We start from the raw sequence: 18846 nt of genomic DNA on the forward strand, positions 1-18846 counted from the left end.
TATGGAACAGCATTTATGGTGGTGCTCATCTTATGTCTATAGTGTTTAATCATTATCTCATTATGATACTTCAAGGAAAATAACCCTCTGGCTGAAGCCACCCTCATAGCCAGTTGGGTAACTGTCTCATCTCTCTGCACAAGTGGGTGTAGAACCTCAGATCTTTTCTCTGTACTACCTGGATCTGAGACAGCAAACTTGGGATATTTTAATATGAAGAGAGTCTGGGAGAGGTCTGTTCCTCCCTTGCCCTTCCATTCCCCCAATATTCATTGGATGTCCTATGAACAGACTGGGGGTCTCAAGCCAAAAGCCACAGGATTTATAACATCCCTGGAAAAAAGGAAAAGTGAAGAGCATTGCAAATGTCCATCGTTTCTGATAACAAAGAATTGCTTAATAGGGTGCTAGGTTTTCTTAAGTGGGGATTAATGTAGCATGTAACAGGGCACAGCAGGGAAGAGAGTAATCAGCCTAGGAAAGCTGCTTTCTATACACCAAAGGTAATACTGGAATAAGGCTGGTTGGCTGGGTCGAGTAAGCTGGCTTTGGAGAGGTGCCTGTTTTCCTTTAGATATGAGCATGTGGTTTGGGGTTTTTGGGGCTGGGATTTTTTTTGCTTGTTTTGGGTTTTCTGATTTGATACCAGATGCTTGGGCTTGATACGATCAAGGGACAGGGACGATCTGGCCCTGTTCTGTTAAGTTAAATCATATTATTTTACATGCTTTGCTCTGCCTGAAAACTTGAGAAACTGTCTACTTCCCAGTGACCTGTATGAGAAGTTGCTTTGCTTGGTTTCATGCTATTCAAAGCAGCACATCTCTCTGTGTGCAGGGATTTTGCTGGGTCTCTTGCCATGGGCGAGAGGCACCAAAGCAGATTCCCAGGCCCCTTTTGCTGTCCTTACAGTGGGGCTGTGACCTCCAAACAGAACATGAGAAGTACCTGGTGAAGCACTGTGGGGAGGTTCCTTTGTTTGTGGTGAACTACCCATACGACCTCAAACCTTTCTACATGCGGGACAATGAAGATGGACCTCAACACACAGTGAGTCCATGGGTCACACCTCCACCACTTCCCTGTCTAGGAACATGTCTTGGCCTACTGATAGACATCATCTGCTGGGCCTGCTCCCAAGAAGTTCAAGATAAGATGTGACCATCAGGTCATCCTGTCCATTTTTTTTTCCTGTTGTAGAAGAAAATACCCAAAGCAAGAACAACAGGAGGAGGAAGATTCAAGGGTTGGGGCAGTGTTAACTTTTTACTTAATTGCCTTGAGACAAGTTTGCCATTGTTTATTTCTTTTCCTGGTAAACTTCTGTACTATTAAGTGAAAGGCCTAGAATTGGATGGCTCCAAGTAGTCTGTGATTCTCTTGTCATTCAAATGTAGTATCCATGTAATGCTCAAATAGCATACGGGCCAAAGAAATGAGCTCTTTATCAAGTCTCATGCCTTGAAATTGTGATTTCTCAACTGAATTGAGACAACCTGAAGCATTGCTTCTGCTAAAAAGAGCAGCAACACCACCAATGTGTCTTCAGTGGCTTTAATTCTAGCAACATTTCAGCTGTGAGATAAGAAAAATAACCCTAGAAGACAAACCAGAGAACACAGACAGCCCAAACCTAACAGCCTAAGTGGTAACACTTGAATCCTAACATTTGGATCCAGCCCATGAGTGCCATTGCCCCATGTCCATTAGAACTGGTTATAGGAATGGGGATAGATAGGGCTGAACACAAGCAACAGCATCAGAGCAGGGAATCAGGGCTTCAGAAAGCTTGCCCACATGTCCTTGCCTTTTTCTGAGCTGCTGTTGGGTTCTTCATAACCCCACACAGGTTGTCACCAGAGTAACTTAGTGAGATTCAACCAAGTGGTTGAGTGAGTTCAAACCACTTGCAGTAGATGTCCTCAGTCTGAGACATCAGTGCTGTCATTTAGGTTTTCTGTAAATTTCTGATGTTAATCCTTGCAAAATTTCCTCCCAGCCTTCTCCTGTCGACAAAAGACTTTTTAAGTATGTGCAAATCCTTACCTAGGCGTCCTGGACTCTGAAAGAATTACAGTAGGGTTTTACGAAAAACCATCAGTGTTAACTTCTGCTAATCACTATGTGGCTATGTGGCATGACTTCAATGAGTTTTCTGTCTTTGAAGGTTGCAGCTGTTGATCTCCTTGTACCAGGAGTAGGGGAGTTGTGTGGAGGCAGCTTGAGAGAGGAGCGCCTGCCCTTCCTCGAATCACGCTTACAGAGGTATGGAAAATCCACAGATGCCAGGAGACTAGCCTGAGCAGGAGAATGTTTTAGCAGCTGTGGTTGGCAAGACAGAGGAGTGGAAGGCCAGATAATAGTATTTAAAAGAAGCCTATTTTTGTCTTTGTGATATCTATTTATATGAGTAGGTGACTGCAAACTGGTGAAGAAGTTCTTGTGCTTCTGTCATAGGTGTGCAAAGCACCTCTGTTTTAGCTCCTCAGAGAAGAAAAGTTTTCTTTGTGCTAAGAGGCCAGGGCAGTAGAGTGCCTCAGTTCTGCTGCAACTGTCTGGAGCAGGGTCTGCTCTGGGACACTGCATCCTTTTCTTCAGTTTTTGTGGCTGAAAGTGGATTATGAAGGTGGAAGTTGTCACATATACAGAACTTAGATATCTGTCATCCGTTGTGTAACTGAGAAATTGCATTTTTGGTCAGAAGCTTTGCCAGTTGTGATGCAGCTGGCCTCAGTGACTGGCCTGATTTCAGAGAATATGGCTCTTTGCTAATAGTTTCATGGGAAGCTTCACTGGAACTGCTCAAGACCTGTACTGTGTTGCAGGGGCTCCTCTTTCCCTGCTGCCTTAGTCTGCATCTTGTTACTTTTGGTAATTTTAGGTAACTTCAATGTCAGAATATCAAAGCTGCTTTTTAGTTAATAATTGACATTATGTATTGGGTAATTCTCCATAGACAGTTGTTCTCTGGATCCTATCTGATGGTTCAAAAATTTTGTAGAATCAGGATGGTTTGGGTTGGAAGGTACGTTACAGACCATCTAGTTCCAGCCCCGCTGCCATGAGCAGTGACACCTTCCATGGGATCAGGTTGTGCAAAGTCCCATTCAGCACTTGAACACTTCAGTTTGGGCCAGTCATACACTTGTGCAAAGCAATACTGGGGGAAGGCTAATCCCAGAGTAGCACCATTTGCACACAGGGAATTAATTTGTTGCTTAAATTAGCCACATGCTCACACAGATATATCTATTCAGTGGAGAAGAGCAAAATCTACTTCAGCATAATGAATCCAAAAGGCACCAGGCAATTAAAATCACCAGAACATTAGTTCTCAGTTGTTGGTATAGGATGATGATATTCCCCGTGTTTCCTGCTACTCTCCCTGTAAGCTCTCTGAAGCAGGCATGCTTCAACTCATGTAAAGTACAATGTTACCTGCTGCATTTTTTCAGTCAAAACTTTCTGCTAGTATCTGACTCCGCAGTCCTAAGGAGGAGGAGAATGGTCCATGTGGAGTTCGAAGCCAGACTTTCTTGTTTGTCAGGAAAGTCATAGAAAGCATTTCAAGGTACAAATGGGGTGTGTCTTTGGTAAATCACGCCTCCTTTCACATGTTTTTCTCAATTTTGAGTCCTCAGGATTTGGTTTTGTTAAGCCCAAATACTTTATACCTTTAAATTCTATTTCCTGCAGAACCAGCATAACCTTAGAGAGATAAAACAGGATTCTTGTCTTTTTATGCATGCTTCATACAATAGTTCATCAGGTTTTCCCTTTTTTAGTAGCATGGTCTTCCAGGCAAGTGCTGCTTGTGCAAAATAACTCTGTTCCTTTACTTACAAGGGATTTTCTTTTTGTTTCACAGATTAGGACTCACAGATGCCTATCAATGGTAAGATGCCACCTTGCTCTGCAAGCTCTTTTTCTTCTTTTGATACTTATTTAAGTAACTGGGATTTTGTTTGGGTTTTTTTGTTTGTTTTGGTTTGTTTTAGTTTGGTTCTGAGGGAGCAATTTTTTGGCCCTGTTGCCCTGCCAGTCTAAATGAAATAGCCAATTCATTTAAACAAAGGTTAATCTAATGCTACTTAGTTTATGCCTCCAATTTGTCCACTCACAGCACAGGTTATTCCAATTTGTCCACTCACAGCACAGGTTATTCCTCTCAGGACTGCATGGATTAATTTATAACCCATAATGATTTTTGATATTAAATCATTAGGCTGTGTTGGAAGCTGGGTCAATTCTGACCACCATGCACGAGATAAACAGGTTACAGAACCACAGCAATTTGTGACCTTTAAGAGGTCTATGAATAACTCCCTTTGTAATTGACAGAGCAATTGGGTCGAAAAATCTCCCCTAACAAAGCAGTTAAAGCAATTGAAACTGTCCTCCTAAGGAGACGGATCAACCTTTGAATTAACAGTTTAACCCATTAAAACGACAGAAGGTTCTTAGTGTTTCTTGGTATGTACTTCATCACAGCTACTGAGAGAGGGGTAGTGCAGAGAATTTTAAATTTAGAAGAGTATTTTTAAATATTCTGCAGTATTTGGATTGATCATTAGGAAGGCTGCCTTGAAAAAAAGCAAAGTATAGGTTTTTAACTCTCATCTTCTCACAATATGAAATCACTGAGGAACAGCCCAATGTATGGCAGGTCTTTACATCATCCATGTGCAAACAGGGTGAATTTAATTTCTTCCTTTGTTGTTGTATTTGTGGTCCAGAATACACCATATACCTTTATCAGAGGGAGGAATTATCTTGAACAGGGTGATAAGCTGTGTGGTTAGATGCTGAGATACAGCCCAAGGAGGTCTGGTGTTCAATGGCAGAGCCTTCCAACACTACTAAGATAGTGCAGCCCTGCCTCATGCTTCCCTCAAAAAAAGATGAGGACATTGCCTGTGACTCATTTGCATTTTCATGTGATATGTAACAATCACATTCTGGAAACTCTTCCTGCTGTAATCTTGTTTTGGAGACTCTTTCCTCCTTTATTCCCTCCACTCCATCACAGACAATGAAACTTCCTGGAGAAGATTAAAACTGCTGTTACCCCCTGCCTTAGCAGGGTCTGGTGTCCTAGGAAGGTGCAGGATAGTAGTAATTCTGGATGCTTCTGGACTGCAGTCCAAAATCTGCCAGAATATACAGGTAGGTGCCTTGCCAGCCTTTCCTACCAGTGGTAGGAAAGACTAAAATTAATCTCCTCCAATTTAGTGATTGAATTGAGTCCCCATAGCTGGCTCACAAAGTCCTGGAAGAACAGTTGAGTCATTCCTTTTTAAATATAATATTTGCTGACTTTTGAATGTGATCTCAAACTTTCAAGTTCCTTAACCATTGCCATATCTCTGATTCTACCTGTTTCATTCCTGCCACTAAGCAAGAGGATACTGTGGGTCTGACTGTTTCTAGGACAGTTTCAGGATTGCCTTGTTCCTGGCTGAATCGTAAGGCAGAGGCAACTGATGATCTGAAATACTGCTCTGCTTCTTGCCATTCCTACCTTTTAGGAAGTTTTTCAAAAGATAGATAAAGTGACATGGTCAAACTATGAGTCTTCTTCGGTACACTACATCTTTCCTGTTAGGCAAGTTTCTTTCCATATAAAATATGAGTTGAAGTAGTATTTGGCTTGATTTTGTAGTTATTTTATCTTATTTTCACACTTTTTCCTTTGAATTGTAGGTGGAAAATAGCTCAGAGCTGTAGGTTATGATCTTGGCTAAACTGAGAGGTCTGTGGAATGAGGTGGGAAAGTTGAGTGATGAGGGTACTCTGGGAGTAATTATATATATTAGTAATTAATAATATTAATAATAAATTATATTAATTTCTCTGTGACCAGGGAGTATTGCCTTGTAAACAGGGAACTTGATCCTGTTTGCAGCCTCCAAGTGCCATTTTAAAAGTAACAAAGCAGGTGCTTTGTAAGGTTCCCACAACCATCAGAGTGAGCAGTGTTTCAGACAGTCTTCCTACATGTAAGGCACTGCTTCCTTGCTCTGATTATCTTCAAGTGCTTCAGTGGAGACAGTTGTCTCATACTGAGCCCTTTACAGTCCAGGTACCCTTTTGATCTTCTGGTGTAACACTGGTGAAAGTACACAGTAGCAGAGCAGGTGTTGTCTGCTGTCTTCAAGTGGATGTTACTGTGTTTTGGCCCTGCTCCTGCTCTGGATGAAGAAGATTGAGTTCTGTTGGGCTCTTTCAAAGATTACCTCTTCTGCTAATCTTTGAAACTTGAATGTCAGAGTGTTCTGTTGGCTCCTTGTATGGCAGGGTAAAAGGAGGTGTTGGGCTTAGGGAAAAGTAGCACTGATGAACTGCTTGGAGCCCATGGCCAGTGACTACACTCTCCTTTAACCTTCTTCAGAGCCCTGTGAAAACAGGTAGCTCATCACTGTCCTTGGCAGCCACCTGGTCCTATTACTCCTCTTTGGGAAGAGACTGGAGTGCTGCTGTGCTGGGCCAGACAGAGGCAGGCAGAAAGCCAGGGGGGGTTTTCTTACGCACACACCCAGTAGAATATTCAGTTTCACAGACTATAGTATCTTTGTTCTTTCAGCCTTACCTATTTCAAAATGGCCACAGAACCTTCAGCATAGCAAGGGGATTGCAGAAAAGGTTGAGATTATATATGTTTTGAAGAGACTGAAAAGAGCACATTCAGTTTATGAATGGTCACTAGGAGAGCACTGCTCTTCATAGTGCTTTGCTGTGCAACACAGGGAGCTCACAGTGATGATAAAAGAATATAAATCTTTAAAAGGATGAATGGAAATGTTCTAACATGGCACATAACAGGCTCCTGGAATTCATTGCTGGGTGATGTTGTTATAGCACACACTTTAGTAAGATTCAAATCTCTGAAGATCTACCAGTGCTCAGGTCTAGAGCAGGAGCACCTGGGCTAGCTGGGGTCACAGAAACTTCCTTCTCCTGTGTAATAACGCTGCACAATCTACCAGTTGCCAATAGAGTGCTCAACTCTGCTCTTAAGTATGAGCTACTGGCAAAAACAGCTAGACTACTTCACGACTCCTTTTGAGGTGAGAAATATCCAATGTCTCTAGACTACTGAATGTAGGAAAACCTCAGGGAGCATTTTCCAGCCTAAAGGGATTTTTCTCTTTATCTGCAGGCAGTTACTTTTTCTTTCATCTGTGAAGAATGGAAAATTTCTCAATTCTTCTGCTTCTTCTATGCACAGTCATCAGAAAGGATTCAGAGTCTTGATCCTCAGCACATTTAATTCAATGGACTTTTTCCATTAACTTTGATGGGTTTTGTTTCGCTCCTTTTGCCAAAATGGCTTCTCAAAGTGCTTTGAGATCTACAGATCAAAGTCCTGGATAAGCAAGGCTAGAATTTATTATTATTGTTCATCTGGAAGTAGCTGACTTATTTCATCTTCTTACAATGACTTTATAAACTCTGTTGCCAGCAAAAAGGGAGAGAAGATGCTGGGCTTAGTCACAACTGCCTCTGCAAAGGCTGATGCACTTACAGACATCATCAGAAAAGCTTGTGCTGTTACTTGTATTCCTGATTACAGCTAAAGTAGTTACCAGCTGCTTTGGCAGTTCTGAGCTGGGTCAGACTGATCTGCCACGACCAGCACCCATATGCCTCACATTTATGAGTGTTTTGTGAGTCACCACCCTCAGCATCAGGTCTGCCCATCACCTTCCTTGCAAGGCCTTGTAAAGCTGTGCAGTGGAGCTCCCCAGGAGCAGTTCAGGGTATTTGCAGAGACTCAAGTTCTTCTTAATGCAGTCTGTGTAAAGGGGATAGAGATGCAGACCACCATGCAGTTGCACAGCCTGCGTGTTCTCATCTTGAGCACAATCCTCGTCACAAGATGTGGGGTGCATACACCAAGCCTTAGTGAGCCAAGCTAACACCCAGCAGCACAGAGAGAAAAGCACGTGGGTCCCAGTCATCAGAAAACATGTCCCACTCTTGGGCCTGCTGTTCAACTTGCACTTTGTGTTTCAAGCTGCACTTTGTGTCTCAGTGCTATGAAGAAGAAGTAAGCTCTGCTTCTCCTTTTGCTATTTGGGCAGTGGAGGGGAGAGGAGAAATACTGGGGAAGAAAAAACCTGAATATTGGATTGAGTGTAATAAATGGTTTCTCAAATTTTAACTACTGCTAATGAGCTGTAAGGAAAAATAATATCTCATGGTATGAAAGGCATACTGTGAAACTGAGTGACAGGGCAATCTTGCAGCTATAGAATTTGTGGGAGAGTACTCTTATTTTGCAAGTAAGGGTGACCATGGACATTACTTTGTCTTCATTCTGTTAAAATACAGTCTTCAAGCCAAGAAAGATCTGATGTCCAAGCAACTGCACTCAAATATACATAACATATATTTTACATATTTATACATATATAAGTACGTATACACACAAATATAATATTTCCTTGCAGTTCATTAACAGTATGTAAAATTTGGGAAGCCATTTATTGCAATCAATCCAGTCTTAATTTCTTTCACACTGTTCTGCCCCCCTCTACTCCACTGCATAAGCAGTAAAACATATGCATTTATATTTAAGTGCACTTGATTTTTTTTTAACTGGGATGATGAAATATTCATACACCAAGATTAGAAGCAAGTAATACATCTGGAGTCACTCAATCCCCTACTGGTGCATTTATATAAAGAAGAATAACTTGGTGCCCTCAGCAACCTCAGAAGTGGCCCCAGAAATCAATAGAAGCACTGAGATGTTTTTCACTTCTATTAAAATAAAACTGCTGGGGACAATTTATAGCTGCAAATACAGTATCACATCAGCTACAGTCCAGCTGGGAAGTGAGTAACTATAGAAGAACCATCATAATCTTGTTGACACCCATATACTCAGAGTATCTGCTTCCAAATGTTTTCTGAGTTTTCTGTGCACAACAGGTGCTGTTCTGCAAAATAAAATGTCTTGTTCCAGATCTCATTTTTAGAGAAGATACGTTCAAGGGGTTTTTTTCTGGCTTACTATAGAAATAAATTAATCCGTCTGTAAGAGTGATTGGGGAAAAAGTAGCCAAAAGCCATCATAATTACCTTAAAAGAAAAAAAGAATGAAGGAATGTTGAGTAGACAGACAGCAGGACCTATTTAAGCTTCTAAATAAATTGCTGGAAATGAAATTACTTAAGCAATTGAAAAGCAAACAGAAATTGAAAGAATTTGCAGGACAGATTTCCACACCAACCTGGCAAAGGCTAGACAAGCCCAAGCAGAGAGCTTCACCTCCAGCAGGGGAAGTGCTTTGTGATTCTGTAGGAACCTGGGTTTGTGTCTCTGCGAGGAGCATTTTAGGTACTAAAACTACAGAGCTGTTTCCAATATGAGCAGAGGTATGGTGCTCAAGCTGTTCTTCATTAGCCAAATACGTTCTTGCTCCTAAAAAAACATGCACAGCTATGCTGGTTTGACTGGGTTTAAACTTGGGGTTTCTGCTGATACAATTCTGCTTCTTCATACCCCTGACCAACACAGAAATCACAGTGGTTAGGGTCAAAGGGAAGTAATTAACATAGAAAGCCAAGCCCTAGACGAAAAGCTCACTTTAATGATGTCAGCATAACTGTGCTGCAAATGTAACTGTCTGTTTAAATTACAGGTATCTAGACCTCCGAAAATTTGGATCAGTTCCTCATGGAGGCTTCGGGATGGGGTTTGAACGCTACCTGCAGTACATCTTGGGAGTTGACAATATCAAAGATGTTATTCCTTTCCCCAGGTTTTCTCACTCTTGTCTCCTGTAGCTCAGCAGTTGACTCAAGTGGAGAAACCACTGGTGTAACTGTGTGTATATAACATACCAGGATATGACTGAGTGTGTTTCAGTGGGAAATCAAGGTAGTTTTTATATCAATGAAACTCTTGGTCAATTTAATACTGGGTTATTGAAAATAATGTATGTTCTGGTGAGATTATGGAAGGACACTGGCAGTTAATTTGATAGCAGCTTATGTCTTCAGTGCACTTCAGGAGTATTAATAAATCCCACTTAACTAAAGGGTTATGATTCTCATGAGACTAGTACATGCCATGGAAGTACTGAACAAGCACTGAAGGTAGCAGGGGGTTTTCTGTGAAATATTAATAAGGAAGTGTGACCTAAAATATTGTCATGGCTGTGATACACTTGCTACTGCTACAGTCAGGAAATGGCTACTGTAAAGCATGATTCTCCCCACTCCGAGCTAAAGGCAAATATTGTTTTCCTTGGAAAAATCAGCCAAACCTAGCAAGGAACAATGTCATACTGGAATTGCTGGAGTGAGTTTGTTGAATGATGTTTGATTTTGTGAATCATCAATAAAGATGTACACTGGGTTGTTTTATAACTCTGTATGGTTTCTTCTTCTGTTATAAAACTGTAGCTCTCAGCATGAGAGAGTTTCCTTCAATATCTGGTAGAGGTTTCATTTTCTGTACAACCAAATTAGTTGCACAACTTTTGCAGAAGGTATCTGTTTTCTGTCTCCAAGAAAGCACATATTCAGAGCAGACAGAAATGTTCAGTTAGATGAGAGTTCATTCATCCATCCATCTCTCCAGAGCCAACTTGCAGTTCATGGTGGGGTTTTGTTGTTGCTTTGCTTTCTGTTGTTGTTGTTGTTGAGAAAATCTCTCATGTGCTCATCGGACCAAGCAGTTTGGTTTGTATTGTGAAACAACCAACATAAGCTCCCAAGCATTGCTGTGTATTAAGTAATTGCTTATCACTATAGGATCTGAACTCCTTGGCAGTCTCTAATGGGTTTATGCTCTCAGCTTCTCTGCCAGGTAAAGAAATACTCATTTCTGTTTTGAAGACAGTATTATGGGAAGAGCACGTGACTTGCCTGAGGCAACTGGAAACCAGTGATTTATTTGGGACTTGAACTGAGGGTTTCCAGCATCCTTCTTCCCTTCCAAATGATCATAATCCAGCAAATTATCATTTGCATAGTGCTTGCTGCTCATAAGCCCACTACAGCTGGAGTATAAACCATATATATAAAGAGGAAAAGCAAGGTAGTGGCCTTCCTGCTGATGAACCCCATGTATATGGGCACACACTATGAGAAGTGGCTGCAGGACAGCCCTGAAAATTTCTTTTCCAAGTAGATGGAAGTAGTTGAAAAACTGTAATCAACTAGCACTGCACTGGCAATACTGCAGTCACAGTTCTCTCTGGTAAGGCTGTGTGGCACTGCACCTGCAGCATCTAAAAATACCTTGGGAGGTATTTTCAGAGGTTTATGTCATGTGGCACCTGCCATGTCTCAGTGTGCCCCATGGCTGGGGTTTTTACCTGTTATGATCATGCAAGCAACATCACCATGAGGTCATTTCTTTGGGGGGTTTCTTGTGTGCACTGAGAGATCTCCTGCAAATCAAGATGTTTTCATGTCTCCTTCATCCACTTGATTAGGCAGGTGTTAATTGTGCATTTGCTGGTTTGCATTTCCCAGTACAGCCCTGAGTTGGCAAGTCTGGTTCCACAAAACAGTTTGAGCACCTGCCTTCCCTTTGAAACCACTGAAAAGTTCCCACATCAGACACTGAAGTATCTTCTGCATTTGGACCATCTCTCCTTTAGTATGTTGTCTTAAGTGTTATTGCTGGCCTTTATGTTTTGGAATGACTTCTCTGCAGAAAGATGTGGAAAGAGTACAGCTGCCAAACAGCCCCATCCATAGCATATTCCCTAAATGACTTGCAATGAGCAGGTGTCCTTATTGAGGTCCTTAGTCACTGATTCTGTCACAGTCACTCTAAATAAGAGTGCCTGAACTGGAAGCCCATCTTCTGAGAAGAGAGTGGGGTGATGGCAAAACATCTCCTGTCCACTCTGCTGTCAATCCCCAACAGCAGCTCTGGGCTGCCTGTGTTGGTTTTGGCATCAATGGGAGGTTGTTGATTCTGCTCTGAGATGCCAGATCTGATGGGCAAGGTGGGGCTAAACAGTGACAGGTGAAAAACAAAATGTAAAAAAGAAGACAATGGAAGGTGCCAGAAAGTTCTAGTTTAATGTGACATGAGTCACAAGTTACAGGGAAGGACACAACTGCTTCAAACAGGTTTGCAGGGTGGCTGTCAGGGTGACAGGGCAAGAACAAAGAACTGGTCTAATCCACCTTTTGTTCTTTGCTCTTTTCAGAGATTGTTGCATGACTGAAGGTAAAGGTTGAACCTTTGATTTGCAGATAGGTAGATGTAAGTAAGAAAGAAGTAACAAGGATGCACTGCAAGTGAGTTTTTGTAAGTTTCCAACTAGGTATCCATGAGGAGCAGTCTCCCCAGTCTTCTACATGATCTGGTTCATTTCAAGGTGCTTGATGAGCTGGGTATCCAGTGAGCTAATGGGACATTGCCCTTGGGTCCAAAAGCTCAAAAATATTAACCCTGGTAATTTGGCAGATGAAGCAGGAGCTGAGCAGGGTTGTCCCAAGAGAGGTAACCAGATGGCTCAGAAGGGGAAGGAAAGGTTGTCTAGTCTTGGTAGCAGCCTTCAACATGTGCTGGTTTTGCTAATGTTGAGAGAGAGAAGAGGCTGAGGCCCTTTGCATTATGATACTGCTCAGGGTTAATACCAAGATTGGCATTCTTGTGAGAAACTTAATTTATGGGTAGACAGCACAGGTGGGAGCCACTGTTTCCCTCCAGGCTGGCATTGTTCACCTCATGCTGTGTATATGTAACATGGACTGGTATTGCCAAGGAATGTGACATGTTTTTTCTGGGATTTCCATGAGGAATGTTATGTATTTCCTTTGAATCTCCTTTCTAGAATGAAACAGAAGTTAATCTGGAGGATGGGGAGGTCATTTCTCTTCGACATGTAAGCAGGGAAATGCACCAAGATTTTAATTTAAGCAGCTTTCCTTGCTACATCTTCTCTTAGAGTCTGCGCCCTGACAGTGACTGAAGCCAGATAAAAACTGTGACACTTCTTCAAATACAAAGCTGTTACTCTTTGCACACAGGAATCACCTCTTAGGCTGACTGCAGTGCACAGTGTGGTTTTTGTGCTGGGGTGTTTTAAGTGCCATAAGCAGTCACCTCTCAAGCCCAGGTGACCAGCACTGTCTCTGCTAGCATCATTTTGTAAGTATTTCTTGAAGTTTCAGTTCCTCAGTAGCCCATGCTTGCCTCTTTTCAAGTTTGTCCTCACTTTGAGCTTCAGAGGAAAGAATGAGTGTCATTGATTACTGCGTCGGTATCTTTGCAACATTAGAACAGAGTGATGGGAGATAAAAGAGCTACACCGTAAATTTTGCATAACTAAATGCCAACCTCTCAGAAGAGTGTTTAGAGGAAAACGTCTGGTTTTTTTCACTTCAAGAATATCAGATAATCCCTTCACTTAAATTTTTAATGTGTAAGATCAAAGTATCCCAAAGTACTCTATTTTTAATTGAAAAAATAATACCTGCAGAACTAACACCCTGTTCCAGTCTTCTCATTTTTAAATCCACAGGAAAGCAAGTGCACACTTGGAAGCTAGGAGTAGAGATTGCTGTTTTCTCCTTTATGATTTACATTGTGATACTGTGGCAGTGCTCAGATCCTGGGCTGTTGTACCTTCTGTATAAGCAGAGACAGAAAGGTATATGGGCCAAATGTTTAAGCATCAGCAGACCAGCACAGGGATTTTAGCTGAATTACCTGCATTCAGGCCCCCAGACCTGAGGGAAACACGCAGCAAGGTGCCCAGGTCAGCAGTTCTCTCTCTGGTTTATTTGGTAGTAGTTGTAATTTATAAGGCATCACTTATTTGAGGGAATGCCAAGACTTTGATGGGAAACGTAAAGTACAGTTTTGCTTGCTGGACTAATATTGATTGTTTTGGGAACAGCCTATAGATGTGGTTTTCCTCAGGGGGTGAGGGGGGCTAATTTGCCAAGAAACACTTTTGTCATTGTTTCCATTAAATGTGTGTATAGAGTAAACGTGGCTTTGCTGTTGCTGAAACCAGTAACAGCCATTATGACTGTTGTTTTAGCCTTTACCTTACACTTAGGGAAAATGAGAGATGGGTCCAAAGGAGAAATAAGATTTTGTATAAAGATTGACAGAGTTCTAACTTCCTCAGACCTATCCAAAGCTGCTAAAGCCACAAAAACGGTGGTCTCGGGGGTGAATTTATTGTTTTCTCTTACTGTTTGTTGCAGAGCCATGACCTTCAGAAGGGTTGTAAAGTTTTATTTTATGATCCTGCTGATAAAGAGACATATGTAATTTACTATATGAGTTCTTACAGACTTGGCTAACAACAAGTTTGACCCAGAGTTCAAAGAAATTATGGCTCCCGTTGTTTTATGGCTGCTGTGCTGCAGTGTCTGCTGCACAAGGTGTACAGAAAAGATGCTGTAAAGGGAGAGCTTTCACATAAAGGCCCAGAGAGGGACAAGACTGTATGGCCATTTAAAATCATGTACCAGCTACATCAGAAATTGTAGGCTCTATTGTGAGTGAAATATGGATGAAATTACTTTAGAATCCATGTAGCTCTTATTGCTGACACTATTATACTGCAGAAAATTGAGGCAAAGAGCAATTAATCTGCTTGCCCAAGGTTAAGGAAGATGTGTGGCAGAAGCACAGAAGTGACCCAAATCAACCAAATCCCTGCTTGGTGCCTGCTCATGAGACTTCCCTCTATTTGCCTTTGGGTGCACTGCCACACCAGAAACAAGGCAGGTTGTTTGCAACTGATCTGGTTTCAAACGCATTTTTGGCATTTCTAAGATCCTAGACTGTGCTTCAGTGATTTTTATCTATCCCTCTATGTCCTGAGGCCTTTCAGAGATAGCAATCCTGCTGTTTATTTTTATTACTCTTAAAATTGATTTTTTTTCTGAATAATTTGAGGCAGCCTAAAGAGTAGATTTTTAATTTTCTTTGCAAGGGTTCATCTTGCACTTTGCTCTTCATTGATATCTTTGTGTCTTACTATTTTCAGCAGGTTAATGTACTGCTACTTGTGCTGAAAGAATGGAGTTCAGAGTATTTAGAAGTCACTGATCATACAGGTTGCTGGCAAAAAAAGTATGCAAACTGCTCAGAAAAAAATCAGTGTGGTCTGGTAGGAAGCCTTGGTAATCATGTAAACATTTAAGTTTCAGTATGGAACTATTCCCTACTATCTGTCATGGCTTCAAAAAGAGGCTACATTTCCAGTCACAGTGGAAAATAATTACATTTCACTGACGCAATGTTTTTTAGTAATACTTCCATGGTGTCTTTACCTTCAAAGTGATTTTTGAGCAATAATTCCAGTATCTCTGATGGCCCTTTGAAGATCCTGGGCTCTCTGTGCTCAGTACGGTGCTTAAAGCTGTGTGAAGCAGGCATATGATCCATATTTTTCTGAGACACGGGTCTCCCATTTTCTGCTTGTCTCCCAGCTTTGCTGCTGCTCCGTTGATGAACGTTGTGGCCATGGGCTGCACATCCAAGCAGCTGAACTCCCACCATAGCCAGCTCAAAGGCTGACTGACCCCTCAGTGTCAGCGCTGCCAGGGCTGTTCACACAGCTGGGACACTCCAGGTCAGTGACAGATGAAGGGACTTGCCAGAGGCTGTGGAGGGAAGCAAGAGTCAGGATTAGGGTTTCATTTCCAGGCTGCCCTGTCAGAGTTGAGAACAGGTTTCTCCCATTTCTGCACAAAGTTACAGAAACTCAGTGCTCAACTGGTAACCAGTTTGCAGCTCCAGGAGATGCAGCTGTGAGCACTTACCTACTGCAGAGATTCTGTCATCACTGTAACTGAGGAGGTCTCCTTTTGGCAGGTTGGGCTCACATGATGGCATCTCTGTGAAGCACTTGAAATGACCTCTGCAGCTGTTTAGTATAAATAAATCACCATGTGCTTTCAGGCTGGCTCAGCGGCATGTAAGTGGCGTCATAGCTGCCGAGATGGGGCTCTGCACAGCAGCTGGAGTTCTGGGAAAGGCGTGCTTTAGGTGCTTCTCTGTAAACATGCATGGCTGGTGCTTTTCCAGATCGCCCTACAGGGCTGAACTTTGCCATCTGCAAAACTTGAATAACCACACAAATCAAATCCGAGGGCCTGGTTTATACAGCGGCTTCAAACAGTCTTTCAAATTCCTTTATTACTAATGGCATTAATAAATTCTTAGCGTTCATGGTGATTTAGGAAGTATAAGGTTCAAGTATTTAACAAATTTCATGGGCCTGTTTGTTAATGAACTTGATGGATGACTTGCCAGGCAGGATTATGTTGCCATGTCCTTGGAGTACATGCTAAAACACAATGTTTTTAGCACTGTGTTACTCCTGTCCCTAATTGAGATCCAATACCATCTGTAACAGTGCTGCCATGGATAAAAGGAAGAAAGTTTGTGCTAAACCCTCTGAGATAGAACATTATGAAGTGTTCATTTCCCAGATCATTAGAAACTTAAAATAGCCATCTGGCCAAAACCAGAGATGCATATGCCTATAACTACAGCTTAACAGCATTCAGCTGGGAGGGTGGCTGCTGTGCAGCATTTGGGACTGGCAACTGCAGAGCAGCTTTTGCTCTGATCTCAGCTAAGTCTCTTCACACTTTAGACTTCTAGGAGATGTCTGTTTAAAATGCAATTGACATCTCAGCCAGGAATATAATAATACACTCTAGATGGGCTAAAATGCTTTGAAACCACAAGGGCATATCCCCTCCATGCACTTCTCCAGTGATTATTTTCACTGTTAAAAAAGCAAAAATATTTCCATATTTCAGTCTTTGTTTGCCTGGGCTCAGCTTCTTTTGGGAATATATCAGTGTGTCTTACCTGTCAGCATTTGAGGGGCATTACAAAAGACAACAGGCTCTTGAATTTGCAAAATTTGACCTAAAGTAGGATGGCTTTCACATGCTTCTTCCATGACTTAACACTGGTAGCAGCTGGGGGTCTGAAAATAAGGTCTTTATGCTCTGGCTTTGTTACATTTACCAGATGCCCCTTTCTTACCTATAGATTACCTGCAGTAAAGCTATAGGTCTGCTATGGACACAGTATTCTGTATATTCCTGGTTCTCAGACAGTGGTGTAGAGTGGAAAACAGGACCTGGGGGAGTCCATCCTCATCAGCCACTCACTCCTGCTCATGGTCTCAGCTTCCCTACTTGTATAGTTAGAATAATAAGATTTATAGTTCTAAAGGCTCACGTGCATAGTAGGTCTGTGTTCCAGTAGTTTTAGCTCTAAGCTGTGCACAGTCAACAATTGTAAACAAATGTAGAGATATATATTCTAAGTAATTTACACTTTGTAGAAGAGGCCTGGACATAATACAACAACAATGACTTCCTTCTTCTAATAGAATTTTTAGTTCATTATATTGGCTGTACAGGTCAAGCTCATATCCTGGAGGGGTGTCACTGGAAGGAGGAGTAGGGGGAAAGCATCTGTTTTTATTCTGGCTTCTGTTTTCTCCAGCAGATATAATGGCACATGACCGTTGAGCCAACAGTAATCCAGTTACAAAAGTCTTCAGAGTTACTGCACCAACCAAATTAAACTTGATTACATCCAATTATGCTGAAAAGCCAGACAACAGCTCTTAGCTTGGGGTGAAGTAACTTCTTGCAATCGCATGTGGGGAGGCCTTGCAGGGTGTCAGGAGGATAATTGCTCGTTTGCTCTACCACAGAGCACCATCTGCTCTTGAAGTAATGCCTAAGGATGTGAGAGTACACCGGGGTCGGGTAAGCAGGCAGGGCAGCACAGCAAAGATTTCTCCCTGCCTGTTTTATTATCGTTTGTTTTATGGTTGCTTGCCCTGGGTCCAGCTGTGCTCAAAGCCCCATTGTGCCAAGTAGTGTCCATAGAGGGAGTCCTTCCCATGCTGAGCTGCCGGTCTCATCGGGGAAAAACAAAGATGAAGTGGCCTTTATGCTTATGTCAGAATAGTGTCTGTGTCTGGAGCATTGCCTGGTGCACTTTCCACCAAGCAGCTGTATAATGGTTTTCTGTTTTGAGGAGGTGAGAAAAAAAAAAGGAAATCTCCTAGTTTCCCTCACTTCCGTGGTTAAAATAGCAAAAGGGGGGGAGGTGGGGGAGAGGAAAAGGTAAATGTAGCTGCCAAAAATGTGTCTGGGTCCAGGCAAGAAAGTTTGCATGAGGAGCTCATCTGTCCTAGAAAGAATCACCAGGTGCAAAAAAAAACCTCTACCTGGGTCAAGAACTGAGAAATGTATTATTAGTGTTCTGCCCCAGCTCAGCTCCAGGCAAAGTTATTTAAAAGTGTCTAGTTTGGTGAGAGAAGTGGGACTGGGCTTCAGTGTTGACTGAATAGGAATAGGAAGTCTTCTTTAATAATCTTCAAGTGTGAGGACTGGAAGTGTCCTCCAGCTGCATCCACAGACACCATCCAGCTCAGCACACCAGGCTTCTCCCTGTCCTGTCTGGGGGGGGTCTGTATCCATTCTGGATGGGATGTGCTGGTTCAGGCCAGGATCTCCAACAGAGAGAGGACAAAGAAGGACCATCAACTCCACACAAGACTATGTGCCTTGAAAACTGCTGACCTGCAACTCATCTCTTCTGTTTCAGCCTGTATTAAGGCATCAGAGCTCTGATGCCCCTGGTTGCCACAACACTCTACTGAAGATGCTTCAAACTGTCTCATTATCTGATCAAAGCACCTTGTGCTACTATTCCCTCTGCTCATGGAAAGCAGCCCGTGCTGCTGGAGCTGCTGTCTGTCACAAGAAGGAAAGGACTGTCTTGTGGTTTGGCTTCAATTGCAGTCGTTCTGGGGGGCTTGCTGTGCTCTTCTACGGAGGGTGGAAAGCTTGAAAAGACTTGAGT

General features: G+C 42.3%; 1 protein-coding gene across 2 annotated transcripts in view; it reads left to right on the plus strand.

Annotated features, from left to right (window-relative positions):
- The window catches only part of NARS2 (asparaginyl-tRNA synthetase 2, mitochondrial), a 48027-nt gene extending 37648 nt beyond the window's left edge, over positions 1–10379 (plus strand). For both annotated transcript variants that reach the window (XM_036405397.1, XM_054514057.1), the window contains exons 11-14: positions 913–1050; positions 2168–2265; positions 3869–3895; positions 9650–10379. In XM_036405397.1, coding sequence (XP_036261290.1) covers positions 913–1050; positions 2168–2265; positions 3869–3895; positions 9650–9794 — 408 coding nt within the window. In that variant the 3' untranslated portion in view covers positions 9795–10379. The remainder of the gene's footprint in view (positions 1–912; positions 1051–2167; positions 2266–3868; positions 3896–9649) is intronic.
- The last annotated feature ends 8467 nt before the right edge of the window (positions 10380–18846 follow it).

Source organism: Molothrus ater, chromosome 2, assembly GCF_012460135.2.
Source record: "Molothrus ater isolate BHLD 08-10-18 breed brown headed cowbird chromosome 2, BPBGC_Mater_1.1, whole genome shotgun sequence".
NCBI classification, from domain to species: domain Eukaryota; kingdom Metazoa; phylum Chordata; class Aves; order Passeriformes; family Icteridae; genus Molothrus; species Molothrus ater.